The sequence below is a fragment of the Ranitomeya variabilis genome, chromosome 5 (genome assembly GCF_051348905.1).
Source record: "Ranitomeya variabilis isolate aRanVar5 chromosome 5, aRanVar5.hap1, whole genome shotgun sequence".
In the NCBI taxonomy this organism is placed as follows: Eukaryota; Metazoa; Chordata; class Amphibia; order Anura; family Dendrobatidae; genus Ranitomeya; species Ranitomeya variabilis.
This window is the reverse complement of record NC_135236.1, coordinates 483709370-483732825: the sequence shown is the minus strand read 5'-3', so window position 1 is coordinate 483732825 and position 23456 is coordinate 483709370. Positions and strand designations below refer to the sequence as shown.

At 43.9% G+C, this 23456-nt stretch overlaps 1 protein-coding gene across 3 annotated transcripts in view; it reads left to right on the top strand.

The window, feature by feature from the left end:
• The window catches only part of CFAP54 (cilia and flagella associated protein 54), a 615020-nt gene that overhangs the window by 508246 nt on the left and 83318 nt on the right, over positions 1-23456 (top strand). For all 3 annotated transcript variants that reach the window (XM_077265522.1, XM_077265521.1, XM_077265523.1), the window contains 2 exons: positions 3046-3219; positions 7403-7529. In XM_077265522.1, the coding sequence (XP_077121637.1) occupies positions 3046-3219; positions 7403-7529 (301 nt within the window). The remainder of the gene's footprint in view (positions 1-3045; positions 3220-7402; positions 7530-23456) is intronic.

The following is a 23456-nucleotide window of genomic DNA, read 5'->3' as shown; positions in this document are numbered from 1 at the left end:
CCTGGACTTTCATGCCATAGTGTTTAATTTCATTCAAATGTTGACAGATAGTTCACACTGACACTGTTCCTCCCTAAGCTTGCAGGATAGCATGAATTTCTTTGGAATTTGATTGGGGCTGCTTATCACCACCCAGACTATCCTGCGTTTCAGCCTTTCATCAATTTTTCTCTGCCATCCAACGAGATTAGCTACAGTTCCATGGATTGTAAACTTCTTGATTATTGCACCCCATGGGCAATTGAACATCAAGATCTCTGGAGATAGAGTTGTAACCTAGATTGTTGATAATTTTTCAACAATTCTGGTTCTCAAGTCCTCAAACAGTTTTCTACTAATTGTTCTGTTCTCCTTGCTTAGTGAGGCACACATATACAATACAATGAGTCAACTTTTTGTAACGCTCGAGCCGAGACTGGTTGGCGCGGGCGCCTGGGGGTGTGGCCCCACTGGACCACAGACCGAACTTCCCTGGAAGGGGCGTAACTAAGTAGCTTCCTAGTTATCTGGAGCCTCTGATGGTGAGGTCAGACTTGTGCAATAGGAAGCTACCAGGTACCACTCCAGGGTGGAGTCGGACTGTGGATGCTGATCCCACCAGGGACAAGACACAGGCAGGCACGGCTGTGACACTGGCTGACGGACGGGAAAGGCAGAGGCCCTGATGAGCAGACTGGCTTGACGGAGATACAGGCAGGCAGACAGGCGCGGGCTGGCACTCAGGCAGACAGGCGGGCACAGCTGGCACTGGCAGACTGGCCTGATACTCTGGTAGGAACTGGTATACAGGCGGATGTAAGGAAGCAGGTAAGAACCTGTTCAGACTGGTGAATATAAACAAACAAGTAGAGACCTGTACGGCAAGTTGTAGAAGAGAGGTAGAGCAAGAGCGGATGCAAAGCAGAATCACAGGAGGCAGAGTAAGAGCAAGAGGTGGAGCTAAGAGTAGAGAAGGAGAAGGCAGAGCCAAGGACGGAGCCGCTGAGGGCGGAGCCAAGAGCGGAGACGCTGGAGGCGGAGCCAAGAGCAGAGCCGCTGCAGGCGGAGCCAAGAGCCAGAACCGCAGGAGGTAACGCCAAGAGCCAGAGAGTGCTGAACCACAGGTTGTGGCGAGGAAAGCTGAGGCGCAGAACCACAGGTTGTGGCAGCACTGAGCAGAGAGATGCAGAGTCACTGATGGTGGCAAGCAGAGCAGAGAGATAAGGCGAAGGTACACACAGCAGAGTGGGAAATGACAAATAACAAAGAAGGAACAGGAACGGACATAGACCAGAGTACAGACTGGAACGGACACGGATACACAAACAGAACACAGATGAAGGCCTGCTAATTGCAGCCCTCTGAGACAGGAAAGAGACACGACCTGGCAGCTCAGTAGCAAGTGATAACTGAGGGAAATAGTTTGCTCAGGCATCCCCCAATGGGTGAGGATGCCTTAAGTATCAGAGACCTCTAGGCCATTGGCCAGGGACACCTTAGGGAGGTGCACATAGTCTCAATAAGAATCTGGAGTGGCTGGTGCCGCCCCCCTATGCACACAGCCAGGAAGTGTACACAGAGCAAGCGGCCATGAAGCACATGGCATGGAGCCGGCAGCAGACAGATCTCACAGCATCGAAGATAAAGTTAGCGTGCACTCGGTCAAGGGTGCGAGGTGCTGGTGTAATGGATCGAATGATCCCAAGTACTAGTAAATATAATTTCACCGCACACTCTAATGGGAACGTGTTGATTGCTTAAACATTTATTGTCAATTAAACTTATATTGGGGAGCAAAACAGAAACACAAAGTATGGAAGCGATATGTACAAACGTTTTGGCTCTACAAGAGCCTTACTCATTGTATCGCTTTTCCACAGTAAGTATAGAGATGCAGCGGATAGGATAGAAATCCCACAGTGCCCAGATAAGGCTATGGCTGTAGCGATGCTCGTAAATTTAGTGGTGGCCCAGCAGTTATAGGGTAGCCTGGTATAGTAGACAGCATGAGCGGCGCTCCCGCGCCTTGCTCTGTAAGCGGCTTACAGAGCAAGGCGCGGGAGCGCCGCTCATACTGTCTACTATACCAGGCTACCCTATAACTGCTGGGCCACCACTAAATTTACGAGCAGTGCTACAGCCATAGCCTTATCTGGGCACTGTGGGATTTCTATCCTATCCGCTGCATCTCTATACTTACTGTGGAAAAGCGATACAATGAGTAAGGCTCTGGTAGAGCCGAAACGTCTGTACATATCGCTTCCATACTTTGTGTTTCTGTTTTGCTCCCCAATATAAGTTTAATTGACAATAAATGTTTAAGCAATCAACACGTTCCCATTAGGGTGTGCGGTGAAATTATATTTACTAGATCTCACAGCATGGCACTAGGTGAGTGAGTTGATGTAACAGGCAGGTGGGGAATGGAAGGCCATGCAGTGATGCCGGCAGGGTTGTTACACTTATCCCCTTTTATCTGGTTTTAGGTGTGATTTTCATATTACCCACACCTGTTACTTGCCACAAGTGATTTTGAATGAGCATCACATGCTTGAAACAAAGTTGTTTTCCCACAATTTTGGAAAGGTGCCAACAATTTTGTCCAGCCCATGTTTTGGGTTTTGAGTGAAATTATGTCCAATTTGACTTTTTTCTCTGTATTTTTATGTTACTTCAAAAACACAAAGAAAATAAATATGTGTATAACAAAATATGTGTAATTGCAATCATTTTCTGGGAGAAATGCTTCATTTTCTGGAACAATATCAAGGGTGCAAACGCAATCTACCCTGACTGTATATTTTGAGAAGGGATTGTCTGAGTAGTAGACAACCTCTTTTGACTAATCTTGGCAGATTTAATTTTTGATAATTCGTCAAAATAAATGCACTGGGAAATAAATTTGTCATAAGTGTCATAAGTGTATCAGCCTAGGCCAATATCTGGTCTTATTGTATGACATTTTATATGGCAAGTTCAGAGGTATCGTAATCAACAAGCTCTAAAGAGAACATGTTTATACACGACTGTTCGATTAAAAAAAAGGTGTTTTGTCTATTTTAACAGAATGTCATTCTCTTGCTACAAGGAAAGTGTTTTATGTCTCCTGTGGCAAACTTAACATTGGCTCAGAGCTTGATTCTGTCAGCTGACTTAATGGAAAATAATAAGGACCAGCAATTGTTTTGGGCTAAACAGTTGAACAATTACAAATTGGCACATGAACTTATCACCAAACAGGTAAGTGTATCAGTGGATTTACTTGTATTGTAATGAGTTAAAATAAAAAATATTAAAATAATATATATTTTTTTAGAAAACCATTCAAAGTAGTTAAAAGCAAGGTGTTGGTTTTAACAATTTTTAATGGTTTTCTAATAAAATAAGTTTTTTTAATTTACCTCATGCTGGTCGAAAATCCCACCCTCCCCTCCTACTCATTATTGCAGCTGCCTTCACAAGCGGGATCGACACCCTCAAGGAACTCCAACCGGAATGAATAATTTTTTTCAGGGTGGTGAGCTGTACCTACTCCTGTTTCCTCTTTGAAATGACTTGGGTTGAGGCTCAGAGAGCCGGCTCAACCAACAGTTATTACCTGAAAAAACAACTGTTGCATTATATGTCATAGAGAGGCACCCCAAGCAGATGTCCATGTCCTCATAAGGCTTATGCAAAAGAATTGTCCCTGTAAGACAACACCATTTTTAGGATAGGTATTTAGAGTACCTGAAATCGTGGCGGATTACCAGTTGGGCATAGTAGGCACTGGCCTTTGGGCCCTGCGTCTTCTGGGGGCTCTGCACAATGGATAATAAATAATATTGATTGGATATGTAAAATAATTTGCCAATTACCGTAGTTCCAATGTGAACATTACAGCAAAGTGAAGAGAAACAATATTTTGGCTGTTGTTGGGTATATTCGACAATTCACGGGTACTAGAGGGGCATCTATGCCATCGGTCATGGCAACTGTGTAATTGGCCAGAATGGGTAGTGTGGGTGGAGTTGAGATAAGTGCTGCATGATCTCACCGACACTAGATCATAAAAGAATATTCATGAGTAGAAGCTTGGGGAACACGGACAAGAAAATATAGGCCTACACCTGAGGCCGACGTTATTTAATTACCTTTTCTAGGGTATAATGAAGTTTGAAGAACTTAATTTGTGTTGTGTTTAAATGGGTTGTCCACTACTTGGACAACCCCTTCTCAATCTCTTTGTTTCCTACTTGTAAAATAATAACACCTATACTCAACTCCGGTGCGGGCGCTTTTCCAGCAGTGTCGGAACTGGCTCTCCCTGGGATTGTGTGACATTGCGCTCTCACTTCCTCCGGACGTATGTGATTTGTTCAATGGCGGCTAGAGTGGAGCCAGCACTGATTGGCCGCAGAGATTGCATGGCATTGCCCAGGAGAGCCCGCATCGGAGGTCAGTAGAAGTGTTATTATTTTCACAAGGGGGCAATATAAGTATTGATAAGGGTTTATGCGAGGAGCTGTCAACCTCTTTAATGAAATTTAATTTGTATAGTAAAATTGCTGTCACTAAATTTCAAAATTTATTAGGAAATAATTTTCTGGGGGGGCCCCTAAATTTCTACTGCTAAGGAGACTCCACTGGGTTTAACCCAACACTGACTTAAAAGAAAATCCCCAGAAAACTGACAGCTCTCTACACATTATGATTATTTTGTCTTATTAAAATCAGAGCCGTGGCCCTGTCTGCAGTAGCAGTACTAGCTGACGTGCCACCTAAGATTGCTGTCAAGAATGACATTACGGACTAGGATATGTGCGCCTTATTAAATTTCAAAGGGCGGCTCACAAAAAAATATCACTTTTATGTATTTAGCAAATATGTGCTATAGATATCAAGAAATGTAGTAAGTAAAATGTGCAGAGTACAAAATGCATGTCTTATCAGAGGAATCTGCTCAGTCAGCCATAAAATCCTTTATACCGTAAAAGTGTGAAATAGCAATGTCAGATATTATGTTTTAAGGTATGAACAATGTCTGCCCAGAGGGCTCTCAGTAGGTGGTAAATACCAGGCCGGGTTATGGGCTAATGCATTTCATTGGCAGTTGCCAACTGCTCGTAAGCTTAATCAGGACGGATGACCCTAATATCCACATGTGAGTAGCAGGGCCATGCTTGTATATGGTCTAAACAGCCCAGATGTTACTGAAATGTAATGACTTCTAGACCTCCACTTTATACATTCATTTCTATTCACTTTCTGGTTGATTCCCGGATGAAGTCTACTCTTTTAATGACTTCTTATATCGATTTTAATTTTCAGTGGTGCTCATAAAGTAAAATATATGAGCATCTTTAGGAGCCTATAGTCCTGCATCTAGTAATGGGGCATTTATCATAATATTTCCATTATCTTCTGCACATCACCGAAGGGGGATTTCTAAAAAAAAAAATGGTATATTTGAGGAGACCACTAAGATTTCTGCACACGACTGTCTCCATCAAGAATTGCAGCAGCAGCAGCGATCATGCCCCTTCAGTTCTAACCAAAGTGAGGTGGTATGGGGGTTTAGGACCCATGTTCTTCTGATTTGGGAGGTCTTAGCAGGATGACCCTGAGTGATAGATGTATTTTGTGAGAAAATCCCTTAAAGGGAATCTGTCAGTAGAATCAAACCTCCTAAGCCTTATATATGGGCATGTAGGTCATAGGAAAGAAGCTATTATACTTTTATATATGTGATCTGATGTCTTATTGCAGAGAAATCCCCATTTTTCGATATGTAAATGAGCTGTTAAGATCTGTCGGCTGGACACAAATCTCTCTGAGATTTCGCACCCGAGCTTATTTTAAATGAGAGGGGCATTACCAGTGTGAGACATGTAGATTAGATTATCTGGTCTGGCTCGCACTTGACACATAGTCTGGCAGTGATAATCTCCTACTGATAAAACACTGGTTGTAATGAAACTACAGAAAGATGCTGAGCAAGTGACATATCCCTAGGGTCAGGCTGTCTGCCCCCTACACTATGCTGCTTTCAGATTAAATATCAAAAACCTGCTGACAGATTGTCTTTAATAAAAACAGGAATTTCTCAGGGCTAAAACATTAGCTCTCAGATATCAAAGTATCATTTTATTCACCTTCCTATGACGTACGTGTCCATATAGACGGCTTAGCACAGTTTATCCTACTGACAGATTCCATTTACCTTGTGAACTTAATATTACTTTATAGAGGGAAAAAATAGCTACTACTTTTCAAAATCACTTTGACATCTTAGTGCGTACCGATGAAAGAAAAAAAGATCTCGCTAGTCACTCAGCTGACTCGGCCATTTTAAAGCGATTTTCTAGCCACTCAATGTATTCCTATGATCAGAGAATTCTGAACATTTTTGTGTAGGGAGGGAAGGACTGATTATGTACTGACTTGCACTAGTGAATGTAAATAAGAGTCTTCTCATTCACTGGCAGCAAACCAATTTATTGAAAGGGACGAGGAATTGAAACACACAGGGTCTGATTCATCATTTGCAATTTATTGAAATCCCTTTTCTTTATTTGTTTTGTGGTGTTCACTGATGTTTTTGCCCCAAATTTAGCAAAATGACAGTTCATTAGTTTTGCACAAAGTAAAAAAAGTTCTTTCTCTTTCACAAAAAGTCGCCAATTTTTTTCTCATCTTATCAGAGAAATCTGCTTCTTTCGCTCTTTCAATTTTACGAAAGAATTGAGAGTGAAAGATCAGCCGAGGTGGAGAAAGAAGCAGATTTAGCTGATAAGGTATACAAGGGTGTGTGTCCACGGTCAGTAAACGCTGCTTGTTTGACGCTGCGCAGAGCTGCAGCGTCAAACACGCAGCGTCCAGATGTTCCAGCATAGTGGAGGGGATTTTTTGAAATCCCGTGTCCACTATGCGTGGAAACCCGCACGCGGCGGCCCTGCGACTCCGGACATGCTGCGCGTCTTTTCAGATCGCAGCATGTCCGTACACCTTGCGGGGACGCAGCGTCCCTGCAAGGCATAACACAGGGCCCTATGGGAGGGGGGCGATGATCCCGGATGTGTACAGTTAACACATCCGGCATCATCGCGTCCCAGAAGGGGGCGGGGCTTCGCCGCTCCGGCGATACCGCCGGCCATCCTGAACGTGGACACGCAGCCTTACAAAGTTGCTTATTTTCATGTGTATAATTGATTAATGGAATTAAAATGAAAATAACCCGTTGAACATTAAATACATAAAACTAGAAAACCCCTTTTAGCTGTGTAATTCTCACTTTAGAAGAGTGGGTGGTGACATACTAAATAACTCTGTATGGCTCCTGTATAAGAATTGTGTTCACTCTATGGTAATTTAAGTGAAATGGTCGATTTCTCTGTTTGTTAATGAGTTAACGTTAATAGATCACCTTTCACATTTGTTTCAGCTGGCATGTCTTGGGGAAACCATTGAACATAATGTATTACAACCTGTCGGGTCATCAGCTGAACCATCTCTCAAGAACATATACTTACCACAAATTGGTTTACTGGCAAAAGTACAAATGAAAATAGGTAAGTGTGGCGCATCTGTAGCAAGCATGCTTTCCGAATACCTGACCCCTGTTTTGGGTTTCTTGTAGATTTTATAAGGAGTTCTTTTTCGAAGACCATTGTTGACGGTGCATAAAAAGGCATAATTGTCTATACAAATGCTGCCATCATATTGATTCTAAAATGGGCTTCTCTGTAGACGACGATCAATGAGCTTATGTTATTCTCTCCGTGTCACCAAGACTAGAATAGTAATTGTTTGGATCTTTACAAAGGGCAAGAGAGAAGTAACAAACTGATGTAGAATTGCCTATTGAATGCTTCTATCTTTTGGCTATTATCCAGGTTTTATTACATTTATGAACTGCTCTGCGATAGAAAGATTAGTTCTAATTTGCAAACCTGTAAAATGCGTTTATAAACAAGACAATCGTTCTCTACATTACTTTTTTTTAAGCAATCTGCAAACATTGTTTGCTTTTATCTGTATCTGTATCTTTTTATATGAGACCCCGGTCCCACTTATGAAATCTATCAGATCAGTTCAGATCTGTATCTTGGGTTCCCCACAACGCAGTTCATGGTCCATGGTCATGGTGGTTGTATAGCAGCACCATCAGTAGACCACATTTATTTACAGCTTGCACTAAAGTTCTTGTCAATTTTAGGAGAATAATAGTGTTGCATGCAGAACTGTTTTTCCTATGAAATATGAAGGAATTTACAATGGTGGCTTTAGTCAGGCACGGCTTTGGGAGGGCAGAGGTAACTGGGCAATTGCCCGGGCCCCCCACAACCTTGGGGGCTCCCACCTTCTACAGCAGGAGCTACACTGATAGCAACATTGAAACAATTAAAGTAAAGAATACACATATTTGGTATCGCTGTATAAAAGTCCGATCTCTGAAAATATAAAGTAAATTAATCCCATCAGTAAACGGCTTAATGAAAAAAAAAATAGAAATGCCAGATTTACATTTTTGGCCGCCACAACATTGCAATAAAATGCAATAAGAGTACATCAAAACATCGTATCTTCCCCAATTGGTAGCAGTAAAAACTTCAGCTCAGGGTGCAAAAAATAAGCCCTCACACAGCTCAATATCCTGAAAAATGAAAACATTACGGGTCTCGGAATATGGAGAGAAAAGCAAAATTATTGTTTAATTTTTTTTACAAATTTTGGAAAATGTTTTCTTGTCCTAAATAAAAAACAAAATTATACATGTTTGGTATCTGTATACTCGTACTGTCCTGGAGAATCATTTTGCCTGGTCAGTTTTACCGTATAGTGAACATGGTAAATAAAAAACTAAAAAAACAGTTGTGGAATTGCACTTTTTTTGCAGTTTCAATGCACTTGGATTTTTTTTCCCATTTTCCCTATTTGCATTAACCCCTTCCCGACCTTTGACTCCACGTAGGCGTCATGAAAGTCGGTGCCAATCCGACCCATGACGCCTATGTGGCGTCATGGAATGATCGCGTCCCTGCAGAGCGGGTGTAAGGGTTAACTCCAATTTCACCCGATCTGCAGGGACAGGGGGAGTGGTACTTCAGCCCAGGGGGGGGTGGCTTCACCCCCCGTGGCTACGATCGCTCTGATTGGCGGTTGAAAGTGAAACAGCCAATCAGAGCGATTTGTAATATTTCACCTAAAAAACTGGTGAAATATTACAAACCAGCCATGGCTGATGCTGCATTATCATCGGCCATGGCTGGAAACACTTATGTGACCCCCCCCCACCCCACCGATCGCCCCCCCAAGCCACCGATCTGTGCTCTGCTCCCCTCTGTCTTGTGCTCCGCTCCCACGTCCTCCTGTCCGCTCCCCCCGTGCACCTATGCCACCCCCCCTGTGCTCCGACGCCCCCCCCGTGCCCCGATCTCCCCCCCCTTATGCTTACTGAGGCTCCCGGTGTGCATCCGTCTTCTCCATGGGCGCCGCCATCTTCCAAAATGGCGGGCGCATGCGCAGTGCGCCCGCCGAATCTGCCGGCCGGCAGATTCGTTGCAAGTACATTTTGATCGCTGTGATAAATTCTATAACAGCGATCGAAATAAAAAAAATAATAAATAACCCCCCCCCTTTATCACCCCCATAGGTAGGGACAATAATAAAATAAATAAAATATATTTTTTTCTTTTTCCACTAGGGTTAGGGTTAGAACTAGGGGTAGAGTTAGGGGTAGGGTTAGGGGTAGAGTTAGGGGTAGGGTTAGGGTTATGGCATGTGCACACAGTGCGGATTTGGCTGCGGATCCGCCGCGGATCCGCAGCGGATTGGCTGTGGATCCGCAGCGGATTGGCCGCGGATCCGCAGCGGATTGGCCGCGGATCCGCAGCGCATTGGCCGCTGCGAATTCGTAGCAGTTTTCCATCAGGTTTACAGTACCATGTACACCTATGGAAAACCAAATCCGCTGTGCCCATGGTGCGGAAAATTCCGTGCAGAAACGCTGCGTTGTATTTTCCGCAGCATGTCAATTCTTTGTGCGGATTCCGCAGCGTTTTACACCTGTTCCTCAATAGGAATCCGCCGGTGAAATCCGCACAAAAAAACACTGGAAATCCGCTGTAAATCCGCAGGTAAAACGCAGTGCCTTTTACCTGCAGATTTTTCAAAAATCGTGCGGAAAAATCTCACACGAATCCGCAACGTGGGCACATAGCCTTAGAGTTAGGGTTGGAATTAGGGCTAGGGTTGGAAATAGTGTTAAGATTAGGCTTGTGGTTAGGGTTACGGATAGGGTTAGGGGTGTGTTGGGGTTACAGTTGTGGTTAGGGTTGGGATTAGGGTTAGGGTTGGGATTAGGGTTAGGATTAGGGTTAGGGTTGGAATTAGGGTTACGGGTGTGTTGGGGTTAGGGTTGTGGTTAGGGGTGTGTTGGGGTTAGGGTTGTGATTACGGTTATGGCTACAGTTGGGATTAGGATTAGGGGTGTGTTGGGGTTAGTGTTGAAGTTAGAATTGAGGGGTTTCCACTGTTTAGGCACATCAGGGGTCTCCAAACGCAACATGGCACTACCATTGATTCCAGCCAATCTTGCGTTCAAAAAGTCAAATGGTGCTACCTCCCTTCCAAGCCCCGACGTGCGCCCAAACAGTGGTTTACCCCCACATATGGGGTACCAGCGTACTCAGGACAATCTGGGCAACAACTGTTGGGGTCCAATTTCTCCTGTTACCCTTGCAAAAATAAAAAATTACTTGCTAAAACATAATTTTTTGAGGAAAGAACAATTATTTTTTATTTTCACGGCTCTGCGTTATAAACTTCTGTGAAGCACTTGGGGGTTGAAAGTGCTCACCACACATCTAGATAAGTTCCTTGGGGGGTCTAGTTTCCAAAATGGGGTCACTTGTGGGGGTTTCTACTGTTTAGGCACATCAGGGGCTCTGCAAATGCAACGTGATGCCCGCAGACCATTCCATCAAAGGCTGCATTTCAAATGTCACTACTTCCCTTCCGAGCCCTGACGTGCGCCCAAACAGTGGTTTACCCCCACATATGGGGTACCAGCATACTCACAACAAACTGGGCAACAAATATTGGGGCCCAATTTCTCCTGTTACCCTTGTGAAAATAAAAATTGCTTGCTAAAACATCTTTTTTGAGGAAAGAAAAATGATTTTTTATTTTCACGGCTCTGCGTTGTAAACTTCTGTGAAGCACTTGGGGGTTGAACGTGCTCACCACACATCTAGATAAGTTCCTTGGGGGGTCTAGTTTCCAAAATGGGGTCACTTGTGGGGGGTTTCTACTGTTTAGGCATATCAGGGGCTCTGCAAACGTAACATGATGCCCGCAGACCATTCCATCAAAGTCTGCATTCCAAATCGTCACTACTTCCCTTCCGAGCCCCGGCATGTGCCCAAACAGTGGTTTACCCCCACATATGGGGTATCAGCATACTCAGGAGAAACTGGACAACAACTTTTGGGGTCAAATTTCTCCTGTTACCCTTGCAAAAATAAAAAATTCTGGGCTAAAAAAATATTTTTGAGGAAAGGAAACACATTTATTATTTTCACGGCTCTGCGTTATAAACTTCTGTGAAGCACTTGGGGGTTCAAAGTGCTCACCACACATGTAGATTAGTTCCTTGGGAGGTCTAGTTTCCAAAATGGGGTCACTTGTGCGGGAGCTCCAATGTTTAGGCACACAGGGGCTCTTCAAACGCGACATGGTGTCCGCTAATGATTGGAGCTAATTTTCCATTCAAAAAGCCAAATGGCATGCCTTCCCTTCCGAGCCCTGCCGTGCACCCAAACAGTGGTTTACCCCCACATATGGGGTATCATCGTACTCAGGACAAACTGGACAACAACATTTGGGGTCCAATTTCTCCTATTACCCTTGGGATCCATTTTATCCTGTTGCCCATGTGAAAATGAAAAAATTGAGGCTAAAAGAAATTTTGTGTGAAAAAAAAGTACTTTTTCATTTTTACGGATCAATTTGTGAAGCACCTGAGGGTTTAAAGTGCTCACTATGCTTCTAGATAAGTTCCTTGGGGGGTCTAGTTTCCAAAATGGGGTCACTTGTGGGGGAGCTCCAATGTTTTGGCACACAGGGGCTCTCCAAACGTGACATGGTGTCCGCTAGCGATGGAGATAATTTTTCATTCAAAAAGTCAAATGGCGCTCCTTCCCTTCCGAGCCTTACCATGTGCCCAAACAGTGGTTTACCCCCACATATGAGGTATCGGTGTACTCAGGAGAAATTGTCCAACAAATTTTAGGATCCATTTTATCCTGTTGCCCATGTGAAAATGAAAAAATTGAGGCTAAAATAATTTTTTGGTGAAAAAAAAGTACTTTTTCATTTTTACGGATCAATTTGTGAAGCACCTGGGGGTTTAAAGTGCTCACTATGCTTCTAGATAAGTTCCTTGGGGGGTCTAGTTTCCAAAATGGGGTCACTTGTGGGGGAGCTCCAATGTTTAGGCACACGGGGGCTCTCCAAACGCGACATGGTGTCCGCTAAAGATTGGAGCCAATTTTTCATTCAAAAAGTCAAATGGCACTCCTTCCCTTCCAAGCCCTGCCGGGCGCCCAAACAGTGGTTTACCCCCACATATGAGGTATCAGCGTACTCAGGACAAATTGGACAACAACGTTCGTGGTCCAGTTTCTCCTTTTACCCTTGGGAAAATAAAAAAATTGTTGCTAAAAGATCATTTTTGTGACTAAAAAGTTAAATGTTCATTTTTTACTTCCATGTTGCTTCTGCTGCTGTGAAACACCTGAAGGGTTAATAAACTTCTTGAATGTGGTTTTGAGCACCTTGAGGGGTGCAGTTTTAAGAATGGTGTCACTTTTGGGTATTTTCAGCCATATAGAACCCTCAAACTGACTTCAAATGTGAGGTGGTCCCTAAAAAAAATGGTTTTGTAAATTTTGTTGTAAAAATGAGAAATCACTGGTCAAATTTTAACCCTTATAACTTCCTAGCAAAAAAAAATTTGTTTCCAAAATTGTGCTGATGTAAAGTAGACATGTGGGAAATGTTATTTATTAACTATTTTGTGTCACATAACTCTCTGGTTTAACAGAATAAAAATTCAAAATGTGAAAATTGCGAAATTTTCAAAATTTTTGCAAAATTTCCGTTTTTTTCACAAATAAACTCAGAAATTATCAACCTAAATTTACCACTAACATGAAGCCCAATATGTCACGAAAAAACATTCTCAGAATCGCTAGGATCCGTTGAAGCGTTCCTGAGTTATTACCTCATAAAGGGACACTGGTCAGAATTGCAAAAAACGGCAAGGTCATTAAGGCCAAAATAGGCTGGGTCATGAAGGGGTTAATAGGAGGCAGATGTGCTGTACCCAGCCGCTGCCACTATCAGTAGATGGAGCAGCTCCACAATTGAGCATTTCCAGCTGGTTGCTGCTGCCACCAACACCAACTGATCGGCAGGGGTGCCAGGTGTCAAACCCCGACCGATCCGACATTGATGACCTATCCTAAGGATAGTTCATCAATCATAAAGTAGTATAAAGCCTTTTTAATATAAAAAGTCATGTGTTCAGAATGCTCATCTTTTGGCCATATGGTATAATTGGTTGCAAAGTGCTTCTCTTTCTAGAGGCCCTGTCCTGTATGACACAGACAGCCCAATGATGTATGGACTCTTTGGGGTGTGTATATATATATATATATATATATATATATATATATATATATATATATATAGAATAGTCAGGAGGTTCGAGGTCAGATACCAGGAGGGCTCGTAGAACGGAGAGGTAAGTCAAAGGCATGGTCTTGAAATAGTCCAGGGTTGAATCCCAAAAGGGTATGTCAAAACCAGGGAGTACAGCAAACGGATAGTCAGAGGTCAAGTCTGGCAAATACAAATACCTGAAGCCAGAGAGAGTCCAAACCAGAAGGGATAATCCACGAGAATTGTGACAACAGATTCAAAGTCATAAACAAGATAAGAAGTAAGATACAGAGCAAGCACACACACCTAAAGCTAAGCTACATCCGACAATCTGATGCTCTTAGCAAGCCAGCTACAGTAAATATCTAGCAAACTATTTGAGGACTGGAGGCACCTTTGGAAGTCCCGCAGGCTAGACCAGCTTGAGCAGCAGGGCTGTCAATTAAAATGCTGACAGCCCAGCATGCCCCAGGATCAGATCACTTACAATATCGACAGTCCAGCACATTCTGTGACATGTCATGTGTGTGTCACATATGGTATATGTAGCATCCATATTTATAAATACTCGCAGCACAGTCACGAGTTCATAGATGTAAACATGTCAGTAATCACCCAATGAACGAGCAAAATGCTGCTCATTCATCGGGTGATTGGATTATTTATAGTGGAACAAAAATCATTGTTTCTAGCAGCACATCGCCTGGTGCAAACTGCAGATGTGCTGCCGATAGCATGATATGGTATGGGGAGAGATTAACATAGTAACATAGTTATTAAGGTTGAAGGAAGACTTTAAGTCCATCTAGTTCAACCCATAGCCTAACCTAACATGCCCTAACATGTTGATCCAGAGGAAGGCAAAAAAAAACCCATGTGGCAAAGAGTAAGCTCCACATTGGGGAAAAAAATTCCTTCCCGACTCCACATACAGCAATCAGACTAATTCCCTGGATCAACGCCCTATCAAGGAATCTAGTGTATATAACCTGTAATATTATACTTTTCAAGAAAGGTATCTAGCCCCCTCTTAAATTTAAGTAATGAATCACTCATTGCAACATCATACGGCAGAGAGTTCCATAGTCTCACTGCTCTTACAGTAAAGAATCCGCGTCTGTTATTATGCTTAAACCTTCTTTCCTCCAGACGTAGAGGATGCCCCCTTGTCCCTGTCTCAGGTCTATGATTAAAAAGATCATCAGAAAGGTCTTTGTACTGTCCCCTCATATATTTATACATTAACATAAGATCACCCCTTAGCCTTCGTTTTTCCAAACTAAATAGCCCCAAGTGTAATAACCTATCTTGGTATTGCAGACCCCCAGTCCTCTAATAACCTTGGTCGCTCTTCTCTGCACCCGCTCTAGTTCAGCTATGTCTTTCTTATACACCGGAGACCAGAACTGTGCACAGTATTCCAAGTGTGGTCGAACTAGTGACTTGTATAGAGGTAAAATTATGTTCTCCTCATGAGCGTCTATGCCTCTTTTAAAGGGAACCTGTCACCCCCAAAATCGATGGTGAGGTAAGCTCACCGTCATCAGGGGCTTATCTACAGCATTCTGTAATGCTGTAGAAAAGCCTCCGATGTTACCTGAAAGAGGAGAAAAAGAGGTTAGATTATACTCACCCAGGGGCGGTCCCGCTGCGGTCTGGTCAAATGGGTGTCTCAGGTCCGCTCCTGCGCCTCCTATCTTCATTCCATGACGTCCTCTTCTGGTCTTCACGCCGCGGCTCCGGTGCAGGCGTACTTTGTCTGCCCTGTTGAGGGCAGAGCAAAGTACTGCAGTGTGCAGGTGCCGGGCCTCTCTGACCTTTCCGGTGTGAAGACCAGAAGAGGACGTCATGGAATGAAGATGGGAGGCCCCGGACCTGAGGCGCCCATCGGAGTGGGACCGCCCCTGGGTGAGTATAATCTAACGTCTTTTTCTCCTCTTTCAGGTAACATCGGCGGCTTATCTACAGCATTCCAGAATGCTGTAGATAAGCCCCTGATGACGGTGAGCTTACCTCACCATCGATTTGGGGGGTGACAGGTTCCCTTTAATGCATCCCATTATTTTATTGGCCTTTGTAGCAGCTCCCTGACACTGGCCACTAAATGTGAGTTTGTCATCCACCCATACACCCAGGTCTTTTTCATTGACGGTTTTGCCCAGAGTTTTAGAATTAAGCACATAGTTATACATCTTATTACTTCTACCCAAGTGCATGACCTTACATTTATCCCCATTAAAGCTCATTTGCCATTTATCAGCCCAAGCTTCTAGTTTACATAAATCATCCTGTAATATAAAATAGTCCTCCTCTGTATTGATTACCCTGCAGAGTTTAGTGTCATCTGCAAATATTGAAATTCTGCTCTGAATGCCCCCTGCAAGGTCATTAATAAATATGTTAAAAAGAGGGCCCAATACTGACCCCTGTGGTACCCCACTGCTAATCCAGATTGCCAGAGGCGAGTATATATAGGAGAGGGGAGTGGTCAGTACTAAACATCTGAGATCATTCAAGCAGTAAAGCTTCAGAGACTCTAAGCTGAACAGTTTAACCCCTGCACTACTAACAGAAACCTGCACCGTTTAATATAAATTAGAAGTGCTTCTAATCCGTTCGGGAGTATAGTACGTGAAGTCAGACGCTGTGGTCTTCTGGCTCCTGTATGTCGCGGTAAACAGTTTGAGTGTGATAGTGCAATATGTTAGCATTGAGGGCCCACTTTAAACTTTTGCTCAGGGCCCTTCTGTGTTTAAAACTGTCCCTGGCTGCAGTGCTGATGTGAACATAGCCTTACCAAAAACAGACTTTCTGGATGACAGGTGCTTATCATTGTGAAGCTTTTAATTCTTAAACTGTTCTAAAATTAGGCAGGCCTTACTGTTATCCATTGCTACAACAAAGCGAATTTTCCAGTTTTCGTAAGTAAAAGCCTTGTCTTGAGTTTCGAGTAGTATTATGATCATCTAACTTTCTTATTAGTATAACTTTAAGGGTATGTGCACACGCTGCGGATTTTGCTGCTGATCCGCAGCAGATTTGATGCTGCGGATCTGCAGCAGTTTTCCATGAGTTTACAGTACCATGTAAACCTATGGAAAACAAAATCCGCGGTGCACATGCTGCTGAAAAAAACGCGCAGAAATGCAGCGGTTTATATTCCACAGCATGTCAATTCTTTGTGCAGATTCCGCAGCGGTTTACACCTGCTCCTCAATAGGAATCCGCAGGTATAAAACCGCAGGTGGAATCCGCACAAAAACCACGGAAAAACCGCGGTAATTCCACGGTCAATCTGCAGTGTGGTTTACCTGCGGATTTACCAAAATCAGTGTGGAAAAATCCGCACACCATTCCGCAGCGTGTGCACATACCCTAAAAGAAACCTATCATGATGGACATGCAGTCTGATCTGTGGACAACATGGTATGGAGAAAGAGAAGTTGAGCAGAATGATATATATGTTTGTGGGAAAAGATTTACTATAACTTGTATTTATTCATTGAAACCCTGGTGTATGTGTATATGAGTCCGGTGGGCGGTCCTACTAGTGAATGACAGCTATATCTGCATATACAGTCAAAGGAAAGACTGTCAATCACTGATAATACTGCCCTCGCTATTCGTACCTGTAAACACACCTGGGATTCCAATGAATAAAATACAAGTTTTACTGAATATTTTCCCACAAAAATGTAACATATTTTGATCAGATCCTCCTGCTCTATAACATCCTGCCTGCGCAACAATAACTATTTTCACAAGACAGGTTCCCTTTAATTCTGTTTTTAATATCTTGAATGTATCCAAAGACAAATACATACTTTCGCCTACTGGCATAAGAAGTATGAAACCTGCTTACACATTTTATGCATATAGTTTGCCAAGATTAAGACATTTCCAACTATCTACTCTTAAAGATGATTTGTCACTTGTAATACATATGTAATTGTATTTATCTGATGTAAATGCTGCTGTTCTCTGGAATCTTATATTACTTTTTCTTTTGCTCCTGCTATATTATCCCCTTTTCCCAATATAAAAACATACATCTCGCTTCATAATTGCATTTGCTCCGTTTTTTTTTTAGTTTTTAGTGTTTCTCATCTGTTTTTCATTTGTGCCTTATTATTCTTTTAAGTTGCACCTTTTCTAAAGTCTATTTTATATATGTTTGCCTCTTTTTTATGTTCACCATTGTAGACAGAGTTTGGGGTTTCTGTTTTGCTAATTCATCAATTGCAACTTTTGAAAAAAAGTCTGAGGTTTTTGTTACATAGAAGTACTAAAGTCCTCCCTAGAGTGATTTTGGGTACGTCTGAATTTTTATTTTGGACAAATTTTTTAACTTTTTTATGCAAAAAAGTGGCAAAGAAGGTCGAAGATAATTCTGTCAGTAGGATCAAACCTCCTAAGTCATCTATATGAACATGCAGGTCATAGGAAGCTGAATAAAATGATACTTTGATTTCGAATTTGCGATCCAATGTCTTATTCCAGAGATGTCCACATTTTTCTTACATGTAAATAATCTGTTCAGGACTATATGCCGGACACTGATATGCATAGGAATCTGCCTCCAGCTTATTTTAAAATAAAGTGGGTCATTACCAGTGTTACATGTCGTGATCACTCTCTGTTCTCCTGATCTCATTGCAGAGCTGTGTGTGATTATACCTGACACATCTGCTTCAGCTTCCATCTCATATGCAGACAGGGTTGTACTAGTGTTGCAATACAGCAGAGCTGTGAGAGCTGCAGCTGCTAACGTGTTTGTTATGCAACAAATTTCAGTGCTACTGCTCTGTGTTATTTCTGTGTCTCACATTGATTTAAAATACTCTCTGGAGGAAGATCCTCATGCAGATCAGTGTCCGGTCCATAGTCCTGAACAACTCATTAACTCATTAATATCTGGGTTCCCTTTAAAAAAAATAAATAGGATTTTTTATTTTATCTCAAAATACAAGAACCATGTGCCACCAAGGACAATATCTGCAAGGAGTTTGTATTTTCTCCCCATGTTTCTGTGGGCTTCTTCTGGGTTCTCTGGTTTCCTTCCACACTCCAAAGACATACTGATAGGGAATCTAGATTGTGAGCCACAATAGGGACAGTGATGATGATGTCTGTAAAGCGCTGTGGAATTAGTGGCTCTATATCAGAGGTGGGAAACCTTCGGCCCGTGGGCCACATGTGACATGTTCATTACAGAACGCTGACTGCACATGAATGGTGAAGGCATCAGGGTGGGCGGGGTTACCACCTCCCCGGAAGAAGAGCTGCTGCCAGAGAGTCCAGAGCAATCTCTGTGGCAGCAGCTCAGTGCCTGTCTGCTGGTGATTTCTGTGCCAGGTGATCTGTACCCCTCAGCTATGTGCTGTGTAAGGCTACGTTCACATTTGCGTTGCGTTGGGCGCAGCCGCGGCAACGCATGCGTCATGCGCTCCTATATTTAACATGGGGGCGCATGGACATGCGTTGTCTAGCGTTTTGTGACGCATGTGTCATTTTTGGCGCAACTGTCAGGGCGCAGACAATGCTGCATGATGCAGTTTTTTGGCGTAAAAAAAATGAATGCATGCGTCACAAAACGCTGCGTTAGGCCTCTTTCACACGTCAGTGTCTCCGGTACGTGTAGTGACAGTTTTCTCACGTACCGGAGACACTGACACACGTAGACCCATTTACATGAATGGGTTTATGCACATGTGCATGTTTTCACACGGACCGTATGTCCGTGCTGAAAACACGTCGACATGTCCGTTTTCTACCGGCAGCACGGACCACAATACGGACAGCACACGTGCACACGGAGAACAGTGTGCACTCTCCTCCGTGTGCACGTACCGCCCGCAGGAGAGACAGCGCTACACTAAGCGCTGTCCCCCCGCTGTGGTGCTGAAGGCGGAATTCATCTCTTCTCCCCCGCCGGAGAGAAGAGATGAAAGATCAAGTTTTGTTTTTTTTTTGTGAAAAATAAAGTTTTCATGTGCCCCCCGCCTCCCCCCTCAGTGCGCCGCCTGGCCCCTTGCCGCAGAAATACTCACCTAGCTCCCGCGATGTCTCCTCTGTCCTCTCAGCGCCGGCAGCTTCTCCTGTGTGAGCGGTCACGTGGGACCGCTCATTACAGTCAGGGAATATTCACTGACTGTAATGAGCGCTCCCACGTGACCGCTCACACAGGAGAAGCTGCCGGCGCTGAGAGGACAGAGGAGACATCGCAGGAGCTGGCCGGGTGAGTATTTCTGCGGCAAGGGGCCAGGCGGCGCACTGAGGGGGGGGGGGGACGCGGACGCACATGCAAACTTTATTCCCCCCCCCCCAAAAAAAAAAAAAAAAGATCTGTCATCTCTTCTCTCCAACGAACGCTGGGGGAGAAGAGACGAATTCTGCCTTCAGCACCACATGCGGGGGGGACAGCGCTTAGTGTAGCTCTGTCTCTCCTGCACGGTCCGTGTGGTCCTCAGGCGGCACACGGGCGGCACACGGATGCCGCACGTATGTGCCACTTGAGCACACGGACATACGTGTTGTGAATTAGACTTTTTTTGGCTCCCTCTTGTGGTCACTAGTGGTATGACTCTGAGATTGTCTTTTCCTAGTTTGGCACCCACCTGGGTCGTTAGTCCAGGGGTGTTGCTATATGAACTTCCTGAATTCTTAGTCTGGTGCCTGGCATCGTTGTAATCAGTCCTTTCTGTTTGCTCCTGTCTGCTGGTCCTGGTTCATGCAAAATTAATCTAAGTCCTGCTTCCTTGTTTTTTGGTTATTTGTATTGCTCTTATTTTTTGTCCAGCTTGTACTAAATGTGATTCCTGATTTTGCTGGAAGCTCTAGGGGGCTGGTATTCTCCCCCCGGGCCGTTAGACGGTTCGGGGGTTCTTGAATATCCAGCGTGGATATTTTTGATAGGGTTTTTGCTGACCGTATAAGTCATCTTACTATATTTTGCTATTAGTCAGTGGGCCTCTCTTTGCTAAATACCTAGTTCATTCTTACATTTGTCTTTTCTTCTTACCTCACCGTTATTTTTTGTGGGGGGCTTGTATCCAACTTTTGGGGTCTTTTCTCTGGAGGCAAGAAAGGTCTATCTTTTCCCTTCTAGGGTTAGTTAGTTCTCCGGCTGGCGCGAGACGTCTAGAACCAACGTACGCACGTTCCCCGGCTGCTGCTATTTGTGGTGCTAGGATTAGATATACGGTCAGCCCAGTTACCACTGCCCTGTGAGCTGGTTTTTTGTGTTTGCAGACTTGGTATTTATTGCAGAGACCCTCTGCCATTGGGGTCATAACACATACGGACACGGATATCTCCGGTACCGTTTTTATCCGGTACCGGAAATATCAGGACGTGTGAAAGAGCCCTTATGCATGCGTTGTGCATGCGTTGTGCGTTGCGTCGCCGACGCTGTGCACAACAACGCAAATGTGAACGTAGCCTTATCTGTGCCCCCATGTGATCTCTGTGCCCTCTAACCATATGCCCCCCTCTGATCTCTGTGCCTCCCAGCTCTGTGCCCCATGTGATCTCTGTGCCCCCACTGTGATCACTGTTCCCCCCTGCTATATGCCCCCCTGTGATCCCTGTGCACCCCCAACTATGTGCCCTCTGTGATTTCTGTGCCCCAGCTATGTGCCCCCCCGCCCGTGATTTCTATTCCCCCTGTGATCTCTGTCCCCCTTCTATATGCCCCCCTGTGATTTCTGTGCCCACCAGCTATATGCCCCCCTATGATCTCTGTGCCCACCAGCTGTGACCCCTGTGATCTCTGCTTCCCAGCTATATGCACCCCTGTGATCGCTGTGCCCCCAAGCTGTGTGCCCCCTTTGATCTCTCTGTCCCCAGCTATATGCCCCTCCTGTGATTTCTGTGCCCACCAGTTATATGCCCCCCTGTGATCTGAGGCTCCCAGCTTTCTGACCCTCTGTGATCTATGTGCCCCTGTGATCCCTGTGCCCGACTGCTATGTATCCCCTGTGATATTTGTGCTCCCATTTGATCTCTGTGCCCCTGTGATCTGTCCTCTCCAGCTATGTACCCCTCCGTGATCTGTGCCCCTCAGCTATGTGCCCTCCTGTGATTTCTGTGCCCCCCTGTGATCTTCGTGCCACCCCCAAGTGATCTCTGCGCCCCCCAGCTATGTGCCCCCTGTGATCTTTGTGCTCCCCCTGTTATCTCTGTGCCCCCCGTGATCTCTGTGTCCCCCCCTATGATGTTTCCCCCCAGTAATCTATGAACCCCACCCAGTGATCTAAGTGAATCCCCGGCGATGCCTGTCCCCCCAGTGCTGTATATCCCCCCTCCCCAAGTGCTCTGTGCCTCAAGTGATATGTAAATTCCCCAGTGCGGCATTTGCCCCAGAAGTGCTGTATATCCCACTGAGTACTGTATATCACCCCAGTGCTGTATATCCCCACCTGTGATGCATATAGCCTCCAGTGCTGTATATATATTCCAGCATCTCCTGTGATGTCTATGCCCCCCAGCCCCTCCTGTAATTTATATAATCCCAAAGTCTCCTGTGATGCATATACAGTAGTGTCAATAATTCCTATGTTATGTATGTACAGCAGTCCCAGTGTCTCCTGTGTGATGTATATACGGCAGTCCCTGTGTCTCCTATGTGATGTATATACAGCAGTCCCTGTGTCTCCTATGTGATGTGTTTTCAGTAGTCGCAGCATCTCCTGTGTGATGTATATACAGCTGTCTCCACGTCCTCTATGTGATATAGATACAGCAGTCTCCGCATCTCCTATGTGATATATAGACAGCAGTCAGTGTCTCCTATGTGATGCTTATACAGCAGTCCCATCGTCTCCTATGTGGTGTATGTACAATACAGTATTCCCAGCGTCTCCTATGGTGATGTATATGATTTACAAAACTTATTATGACAAAAAGTTGACTGCTCTCCTGCAGGGTGGATTGATTTAAATCACGTCGATTTAAATCATGATTTAAATCACGATTTAAATCAAAAGATTTTTTTCTATTTAAATCGGATCGATTTAAATCATGATTTTAATCATGATTTAAATCACTGATTTAAATCAAAAGGTTTTTTTTAATATAAATCACGATTAAAATGAGAAGTGAGAGCAGTGCGCATGTGCGCCCATAGTTACACGGACGAAACTAGGGGCAACGATCTAACGCCAGGGTGAGGGGGGGACCCCAAAGTAAGTAAAAATCTTTTTTGTTTTACTATATGGCAATAGGTAGGTGTTTAAAAGCAGCATGTCTTAATTGTATAAACTATTAATAGCCTCCACATTTTGTTCATACTGCCCCTTTAATTCCACACTTCTAGCTTGGTTTCACTTTTGGTTTAGTTTCTTTTTCCATTCAGTTGACATGCCCAAACTTGTTGGATAGTCAGCATCCTACAGAAACCTCTCGAAGAGCATGGCATTGTGAATGTTACACATATACAGCCTTTATTCTACTGAGTTAAACAACTCAGCTTTATCTCATGATGGAAGAACCTTTGGATGGTAAAATATTTTCCTCAAAAAGCAGTTTATTGAAAAAAATCCGATTTAAATAAAAAAAATCCGATTTAAATCAAAAAAATCCGATTTTTTTGATTTTTTTTAAAAAACATTGATTTTTATCCACCCTGCTCTCCTGGCCGACAAAAACCTGGAAAAGCAGCTGTGAGAAGCAACATGAACAGTATCACCTAACATGACAGCTGCACCAAAGAGAAGCAGCCGTCACATTGAGTGAGTTACCGTAATTAATTATTTGACTAAATATATCTG